The sequence below is a fragment of the Tachysurus vachellii genome, chromosome 19 (assembly GCF_030014155.1).
Source record: "Tachysurus vachellii isolate PV-2020 chromosome 19, HZAU_Pvac_v1, whole genome shotgun sequence".
NCBI classification, from domain to species: Eukaryota; Metazoa; Chordata; class Actinopteri; order Siluriformes; family Bagridae; genus Tachysurus; species Tachysurus vachellii.
The window spans coordinates 385001-395341 of record NC_083478.1 but is presented as its reverse complement, the minus strand read 5'-3'; the positions used below and the strand labels follow the sequence as shown (position 1 = coordinate 395341).

At 35.5% G+C, this 10341-nt stretch overlaps 1 protein-coding gene across 1 annotated transcript; it reads left to right on the top strand.

Annotated features, from left to right (window-relative positions):
• Positions 1–34: 34 nt before the first annotated feature.
• On the top strand, positions 35–7041 carry vgll4a (vestigial-like family member 4a). The gene is made up of 5 exons (XM_060893858.1): positions 35–675; positions 1093–1264; positions 1991–2210; positions 2382–2502; positions 2736–7041. The coding sequence occupies exons 1-5, from the start codon at positions 585–587 to the stop codon at positions 2933–2935; spliced, it is 804 nt and encodes a 267-aa protein (XP_060749841.1). The 5' UTR covers positions 35–584; the 3' UTR covers positions 2936–7041.
• Positions 7042–10341: the final 3300 nt, after the last annotated feature.

The window sequence follows — 10341 nt, the reverse complement described above, 5'->3', positions numbered from 1 at the left end:
TCGTGTTGTGAGCGTCACAGCTAAAGGCCAAACCCACAATACATACTGGGCTAATATGCTAAGATCTCATGCTAGCTGGCTAGCCGTTTGTTTTTGATTAATAACGCTTAATAATGTAAAGTAATCGGAATATAACTGTATAAATGTATCTTGCTTTTTTACTTTCCAAATATAAATCTGTTTGTCGTCGAATTAACTTAAATATTATTGTATCGTGTGACGTTTTGCTTTAACCAGCTAACATTAGACACAACTCCACTTTGGACGGCTAACGGTTTAGCACGTTAGCTTGTGAGGTAAAGCAGCCTGTGTGCTTGCTAGCAGCTGGACTCTGTGGCTTCGTTGCCGCAATTATAACGTTTAAATCTGTGCAGCTTATATCATTTAGTGACTACATTTGCGTCTAAGATCTACTGAAATCTGCTTAGTCAGTTTTATAAGTATCACCTGAATCAGTTTTCTGGCTTTAGCAAAAGGAAACTAGTCAAAGTTGATTGAGTTTGATCACTTTTTCTGCTAGTAAAAGGCTAAGCTAGCTAGCTACAACCGGGCTAGCTAGCTAGCTTGGCTAGCTTTTAAGCTAAATGCTTCTTACGAGAATGGACCTTTTGAGCCACCAATTTATGGATAAAATGAACAATAACATCGGAAGACTTCACTACGATTCTTATGATGGTGAGTGTTTGAGTTGTTAACTGTTTATTAGCTGGGAGCTAAACAATAAACAGTTAGCGAGGGTTAGCGAGCGAGCTATAGAATACGTTTATATGTGTGTAAAACTGCTAAAAGTGCTGATCAAATAATTCATAAGAAATAATAATATTAAATTGCCACCGAGTCACAGTTTCTTCTGTTTTTATAGAGTTTAGCTCGTGCAGGGCTTCTTCTTGCTTCCACACTTTGTTTCTTATATTATTATTATTATTATTATTATTGTTATGTTATTATTATTATTATTATTATTATTATTATTATTATTATCTATTAAAGTATTAGAGACAGGGATTCCATTTATTTATCATGCAGTGTTTATCAGTGTTTAGTGTCACCTCTCAGTTGAATAAGGACACAGTGAATGTTTGTGTATTTTAGATGATTCTGGGGACTCCAGGATGCACACACTGTCCTCTTCTACAGGAGACAGCAGGACAGGGACACCGATCAGTCCGATTAAAAGAAAGTTTGATGATGTAGAAGTGGGGAGCGGACAGGAGTATGAAAATGAACAAATGGCCAAGATGAGCTGCTTGCTTTCCTCTCACCTGTAAGTGTAATGTTGTGGTTTATAACAAAGCACTTCATCACAGAGATGTCGGCTGTTTTCACCAGAAAGTTATCGGATCACGTCACAGAATTCATTTGTACCGAATTCACCTGAATCGTCATGAGCGTATAATTTATATATCAAAATGTTCTATATGAGGAAGGGAAATATTCTGAAGTTACGTCTGAAGCTGATAAAGTTACAGTACTTTTAAGACTGTAAATATCATGAAGAAGAGAGAAGTGTGTGGCAGATCGGTGAGTGTTACACAGTGGTGCTGAGTCACATGGACCAGCTCTCTCTGTTCACACACAAGCACTTTATGTAGAACTTTATGTATGTTTATGTAGTGCACTTTGTTCTGCGTTGTTTTATGTAGCTCTGTATTTTATGTACCTCCATAGTGCACTTGGTTTCATTTCACTGTGTACTTCATCAGATTTATTGGGTTGAAATAACAATTAAAGCTTCTTGACTTGAGATGTGTTGTGAGCTGGAGAGCCATAATGAGGGAAGAATCGTCACTAAAGCTCTCTCTTAAATAAGCTTGTTAAAGGGTTCTAAAAAGTGTCGCTGCTTTACTAATGTCATGATGTTCACAGTGCCTGAGCTGCTTCACAATTGTGTCCAAAAGTGTCTGTTTGTTTTCTGAATATACAAAGAAAAAACGTTTAGTTCACAGTTTGTGCTGTACTTGAAGCCATTTCCTGTCGTTTTGGTTCTAAGGGGAAATCCGGTGGATGGAGACACCAGGCCAGAACCTTGGACCCACTGCCACAACTTGTTTGAACATGCTTCCTCTGCCATCAGTGGGCTCCATGCTGGTCATCTGTATTCTCCGTTCCACTTCTACGCCATGGAGCAGCCGTTGGCTCTGACCAAAAACAGCACGGACGCGGCCAGGTCCTCTTTCCCTTCATCACTCAGCTCCACAGAGCGACAGCAGGTCAGTTATCAGTGCTGTGCCCCTGTGTAGGAGTAATAGAATAAATACGCATTACATGTGCATTAATGTACACCTGTAACTGTCAGATCTGCTGTTACATAGAATGAACGAATCAGAATCCAGAGTCTTAACAGGTGAAATAACTGTGATCGTGTATTTAATGTTGCTCAGAATCGTCCCTCAGTGATCACCTGTGCTCCAGCGAGTAACCGCTCATGCAGCCTCTCAAACTGTCACATGTCTCCAAATGGCTTCTCCTCCGCCGTCAGTAACGCCAAGAGCAAAGCTAACGGTAAGGACTGATGTTTCTTTTAAATTACTTACGTATGTTTTATATGTAGTATATCGTTAGTTTTATATGTAGTAATGGATATCGTTTTTGTTTTTTAGTATTTGCTGAAGGCACAATTAAAAATATAAAAAGCTCTAAACCTTTTGGCATAAAGGACAGTTTGATTGACGTGTGTGTGTGTGTGTGTGTGTGTGCGCACGCACGCATGACCCTGTCTCGCTCCCTCTCATTAGCCAACGCTGTGTGTGATCCTGTGATTGAGGAACACTTCCGCCGCAGTCTGGGGAACATCTACAGAGAGCCGGAGGTGGCGTCTAACTCTGTGTCCATCACCGGGTCAGTGGATGATCACTTCGCCCAGGCACTGGGAGACACCTGGTTACAGATTAAAGCCAAGGGCAGTGGCTCCGGGAGTCCTGAGTCCACTTCATAAAGTTCATAGAACCTGTCTGAACCTTCTGGGTTGGTTTGTCCTGGTTAAACTCCTTTCACATCAAGTCTGAGCTCAGAAATGATTATTATTATTATTATTATTATTATTATTATTATTAGGTGTTTGGCTGAGCAGACTGTCTTCCATGCCTGAAGAATAATTTTTATTCTTAGGCTTTAGATTGGATCAGTAATTTCTCTTTCAGATCTTAGACCATAAGGATCACACATAGGACCATGTTGGATTATAAACAGAAACAGACACGGTTGTGTAGGAATGATGGCACTAAATTAAAAGCAGCAGTATGTAATGTTTAAACCTTTTTACCTTGTATACCACACAGGTCTGATTTGTACTTCTGTCCAAATAGATTTTATTATATTTTATTTTATTATAAATGAAAAAGGAAAAAGCTGTTTAAATGTGACTCAGAACCAGAGCGTACAATTAAACAGAACAAGTCAGGAAAACTATACTGCGGTAAAACACTACAGTTTTTATTTCTAAGCTGCCTTTATTTTTGAGTACAGAATACAGATCAGGCACTAAAGAGACCATTTGATTATTGTGTAAATAAATGGCTTGTGTTTCTCTCCAGCACTACAATCAGTGTTACTCTGGAATAAAAAGCCAGTTTGATTCACTTCCTGCAGTGAGTCGATACAGAGTCGAATCACTTTCTCAGTGGAATAGACTCGATAGCAGATTGTACTCCTGTCACTAAGACTCTCTGACCCCAGTGTGACCGCACAACTGTGTTGTCATGTGGCTAAAGAGCACTGGAGAACACACCAGGCTGAATATTACAGAGCAGTAGAGTTTCCTGTACAGTGTTCTTAGTGTAACTCCACACTGCTCCTCTAGTGACAGGGGCTGATAACACACACTACTTTCAGCATTTCATACACATTCAAATATTTGCAGGACTATAAATCAGACTAAAAATGGGGTGGGGCTTATTCCTGAGCTGTGGATGTGGGTGGAGCTAAATGTGTAAACACAAACACGTACTAACATTATACTGTTTCCTACAGAATACAGAGCTTTAACCTTTACAAATACCTTTAAGACATTTAGAGTGAAAGTTATTACTGTGATGAAGCTCAGATCATTACGTATCGCCACCTGGTGGATTCCTCATGTTATACTCGTGTCCTTATAACAGGGTCTCAGTCCTGTGGTGTCATTATGCAGTGCCTTGTCTAGTGTGATCCTGATGCACCTACAGGAGGCTTTAAAATCCACATTAAAAGCAGAGAAACAGGACTTGGTGTGAAAGGTGAAACAGGAAGATTTTTGAACAATAGATTGTTGTGAACAAATAATAGTCATGGGGTTTGTTTTGAAAGGCAGCCAAAGAAGCTTTCTTCTGTTTTGATACCTGTGCTGTATTTTATAACCGTCTCAAATGTGCAGATTTTTAGATTTTAAACAAAAGACAAAACCCTACAATCCAGGAGCATCTTGCGGTTCTGTTATCAGAGTTTTTCATAATTCTGCATTTATTCATAATCACACAGATTCTCAACACAACACTAAGATATGCACATCCTGGGCTTTGGGCCGAGGACACGTTTACCTTTTCATGGCTAACACACACTCATTAATCCGACACACACGACCTGCGTCTATTTTATTCACGATCTTTAGTCTGCTTAAATATGTACTTCAAATAGCTGGTATCTATTACACAGACTTCTATCTTTATCCTGTTGGTTCTTAGTTTTATTTTTTAATCAGTAACAGTTATATAAAGTCCTGCTGCTGGAACAGTGTACTCAATATATTTTTTTAACAAATGTCTTTTAGATACAACGGCATCTCGCTTTGAAGCACAGCCTCTGGAAAGGCATTTACATGCAGTCTACACAGCGTTTATAGAATTATTTCACTTCTACAGATTTCTAACACCTTTCTACAGGACTAAGTGAGATGAACAGCAGCTTTACTGCCCCGGTTCTTTAACACACCGCTCTGGTGTTCTACACTAATGATCAGGTTACTCAGTGACCAGATTCTGGAACAGCCACGTGCTGATATCTAGTTTTATTACATTATTATATGATTACAGTATTTTAAAAAAGTATATTTAACTGTTGTTGAAGTAAGTAATATTTTCTTCATGTCCAGTTCTGCAAACTGATTTCTGGATTTACAAAATCAACTACAATAACATTTTAATACACACTATTTGAGAATTTTCATCCAGACATTTCACACATTTTACTCAGCCCTCAAAAGTCTCACTCTTCTTACTCACCCGTAAAAACTGTAATGAACTGATCAACATGAGAATCTTGATTGATTGACAGTTAGGTAGTTGCCCCTCCTTCTTCCCTCCATGTTGAGTCAGTCACATGTTTGGGTCGGTGCTCTGGTCTGGACTCGTCGTTCACGCTTCAGTGATGTTCTTTCTGTCACAGTAAATGTTAAATTTAAAAATAGCCCCATGTTTCAGACAGTTTACACAAAAAAATGACACAGTCCTGCTTCTAACGGTCAGATCTAACACTACAAATGGCAGTAAAACGCAGCTGAACCCCACATTACAGCAGGACGGGGCTTCAGTACTCTGGTGTAAATCCTGACACAAACACTTCCTGTTTTATTTCCACTTCATTAAAGCTGCAAAATTTACACTCAGTAATGTTTAAATATGTAAAACAGAAACTGCAGCCATGTTCAAATGAAACTTCATCATGTTTACTGATTATCTGGACATGTTGGGTTCCTCTCCCTGGTTCTGACTCCTAACTCTGTATTCTCATTTTTTGCGACAGTCAGTGAGTCTGAAATCTCGAGTCTCTGTAATCAGTCGTCATGAATAAACCCGAGCGAGATTAAACGTTCTTATCCTGAAGAAACTGTTAGGACGGCAGGACTATAGCGGTAAATCCGCAGTTTCCGTGGTAACCATTTACGTTAAAGTCGTATAGGGTTTATGGTTTGTCAAATCGGATAACTGTCAATGTTCCTGTGGGTTTCTACACAGATCACACTTCAGGATTTTATTGTTTACAGTTACACACCAATTTAATAACATTTAGTTAAACCCATTTTCAGTAAAAAGAACAAAGCAAATCTAAAAACAAAGCCATAATGAAGATTAACAAAGTAATGATGCCATAAAAAAGATGTGGAACACTGAGATGTTACTGGAAGATTTCACACACATCGTATTAGGAGGCGCTCTTTCACCATTTAGTTGCCATGTTGTCGTTTTCAGCGCTGGGGGTTTTTTCCTTTTATGGAGTTTTGTGGGTGTGGTTAAATGTTAATGCTGTGAAAGTGCTTAGTAATTAACTCCTGACTGAGTGTTTATCAGCATACACACACACACACACACACACACACACACACACAGCAATATGAAGAACATCTAAGTTACTGATATGTTTGTAAATCAGGAGTGAATTTATTTTTTGAGAAACATTTACACACAACGTTTACCGAGAAGCCGAGTGAAGTTTTTTCACGTTTCTGTGTAGTGTAGTAGATTATTGGCACATGCTTACTGTTGAGCACCAGAACAAAAACACTAAAGGGCTTATTTAAAAAAGAAATAGAAAATGGAAGATAATCTTTTAGAGCGATGTTTCCCACATGCCAAAGGAAATATTAATTCCACCGAGGTTCCTTCTGTAGAAAAACACTCTGAATTCTTATGTAATAAACAATGACCATCGTTACGCAGTGCGTGATGAATGACCAGCTTTTCTCTCTTGATTTTTACTTAAAACTTCACATTATCTTTATATTTAATATCCATTTCGCATGCCTATCTTTTATTTTCTCTTTTTATTTTCTTGAAAAAAGTTGATCTTTTTTTTTTTTTTAGGTCAGTTGACTGGCAGAACAGTTTGAGGAAAAGTCTAAATATTAGCCAGAGTTTTGAGGAAGCTTCAGAGTCACGTGTGCGATGATGTCTGTGTGTTGTACGTGGTTAAAGCGTCCTCGCATCGTAAGAGCTCTCAGAATAAATAGCGAGAATATTATAGCTAGTTTATATGTAACTCTATTTACTTATTTGGCTGTTTTTTTCTTACAATTGCTACTTTTATATGCATCAAACCAGAAAAAATAAATAAAAAAAATCTTGTAACAAACTTGTGTAATGATGACGGTGTGTTCTGCATCCTAATGAGATTCAAAATGAGTTTTATTCTTTTTTTTTTTTTCCATTTCTAAACATTTCACATTTTCTGAAAGGATATTAGCATGTGGTAAACACAGTATGAACGTTGTGGAAGCTTCCATGTTGGAGAACCGGAGTCTCGTCCACTATCCCTTTAACACGGTTCCTTGTCTCTCAGTTTTCCCTCCTCATCACTACAGGTCGCTTATCTGTTAGTTTGAAAATATTCTAATGTTAATAGAGCAGTTACAAAAACAAGCCAGCGGTGAACACTGAGAGAAGGTTTCATTACAAAACCTTTGTACAAAAATAAAAAAAAGATTATAAATCATTATAAACACCGAGAGTGGGATTATACATCATTATAAACACATAGTGGGATTATAAATCATTATAAACACTGGGAGTGGGATTATAAATCATTATAAACACTGAGAGTGGGATTATAAATCATTATAAACACTGAGAGTGGGATTATAAATCATTATAAACACTGAGAGTGGGATTATAAATCATTATAAACACAGAGAGTGGGATTATAAATCATTATAAACACTGAGAGTGGGATTATACATCATTATAAACACTGGGAGTGGGATTATAAATCATTATAAACACTGAGAGTGGGATTATACATCATTATAAACACATAGTGGGATTATAAATCATTATAAACACTGAGAGTGGGATTATACATCATTATAAACACATAGTGGGATTATAAATCATTATAAGCACTGAAAGTGGGATTATAAATTATGGTAAACACTGAGAGTGGGATTATAAATCATTACAAACACTGAGAGTGGGATTATACATCATTATAAACACTGGGAGTGGGATTATAAATCATTATAAACACTGAGAGTGGGATTATACATCATTATAAACACATAGTGGGATTATAAATCATTATAAACACTGAGAGTGGGATTATACATCATTATAAACACATAGTGGGATTATAAATCATTATAAACACTGAAAGTGGGATTATAAATTATGGTAAACACTGAGAGTGGGATTATAAATCATTATAAACACTGAGAGTGGGATTATAAATCATTATAAACACTGAGTGTGGGATTATAAATCATTATAAACACTGAGAGTGGGATTATAAATCATTATAAACACTGAGAGTGGGATTATAAATCATTATAAACACTGAGAGTGGGATTATAAATCATTATAAACACTGACAGTGGGATTATAAATCATTATAAACACTGAGAGTGGGATTATAAATCATTATAAACACTGGGAGTGGGATTATAAATCATTATAAACACTGAGAGTGGGATTATAAATCATTATAAACACTGAAAGTTGGATTATAAATTATGGTAAACACTGAGAGTGGGATTATAAATCATTACAAACACAGAGTGGGGTTATAAATTATTATAAACAATAAGAGTGAGATTATAAATCATTATAAACACTGAGAGTGGGATTATAAATCATTATAAACACTGAGAGTGGGATTATAAATCATTATAAACACTGAGAGTGGGATTATAAATCATTATAAACACTGAGAGTGGGATTATAAATCATTATAAACACTGAGAGTGGGATTATAAATCATTATAAACAAACACTGAGAGTGGGATTATAAATCATTATAAACACTGAGAGTGGGATTATACATCATTATAAACACATAGTGGGATTATAAATCATTATAAACACTGAAAGTGGGATTATAAATTATGGTAAACACTGAGAGTGGGATTATAAATCATTACAAACACAGAGTGGGGTTATAAATTATTACAAACAATAAGAGTGAGATTATAAATCATTATAAACACTGAGAGTGGGATTATACATCATTATAAACACATAGTGGGATTATAAATCATTATAAACACTGAAAGTGGGATTATAAATTATGGTAAACACTGAGAGTGGGATTATAAATCATTACAAACACAGAGTGGGGTTATAAATTATTATAAACAATAAGAGTGAGATTATAAATCATTATAAACACTGAGTGTGGGATTATAAATCATTATAAACACTGAGAGTGGGATTATAAATCATTATAAACACTGAGAGTGGGATTATAAATCATTATAAACACTGACAGTGGGATTATAAATCATTATAAACACTGAGAGTGGGATTATAAATCATTATAAACACTGGGAGTGGGATTATAAATTATTATAAACACTGAGAGTGGGATTATAAATCATTATAAACACTGGGAGTGGGATTATAAATCATTATAAACACTGAGAGTGGGATTATAAATCATTATAAACACTGAAAGTTGGATTATAAATTATGGTAAACACTGAGAGTGGGATTATAAATCATTACAAACACAGAGTGGGGTTATAAATTATTATAAACAATAAGAGTGAGATTATAAATCATTATAAACACTGAGAGTGGGATTATAAATCATTATAAACACTGAGAGTGGGATTATAAATCATTATAAACACTGGGAGTGGGATTATAAATCATTATAAACACTGAGAGTGGGATTATAAATCATTATAAACACTGAGAGTGGGATTATAAATCATTATAAACAAACACTGAGAGTGGGATTATAAATCATTATAAACACTGAGAGTGGGATTATACATCATTATAAACACATAGTGGGATTATAAATCATTATAAACACTGAAAGTGGGATTATAAATTATGGTAAACACTGAGAGTGGGATTATAAATCATTACAAACACAGAGTGGGGTTATAAATTATTACAAACAATAAGAGTGAGATTATAAATCATTATAAACACTGAGAGTGGGATTATAAATCATTATAAACACTGAGTGTGGGATTATAAATCATTATAAACACTGAGAGTGGGATTATAAATCATTATAAACACTGAGAGTGGGATTATAAATCATTATAAACACTGGGAGTGGGATTATAAATCATTATAAACACTGAGAGTGGGATTATAAATCATTATAAACACAGAGAGTGGGATTATAAATCATTATAAACACTGAGAGTGGGATTATAAATCATTATAAACACTGGGAGTGGGATTATAAATCATTATAAACACTGAGAGTGGGATTATAAATCATTATAAACACTGGGAGTGGGATTATAAATCATTATAAACACTGAGAGTGGGATTATAAATCATTATAAACACTGAAAGTTGGATTATAAATTATGGTAAACACTGAGAGTGGGATTATAAATCATTACAAACACAGAGTGGGGTTATAAATTATTATAAACAATAAGAGTGAGATTATAAATCATTATAAACACTGAGT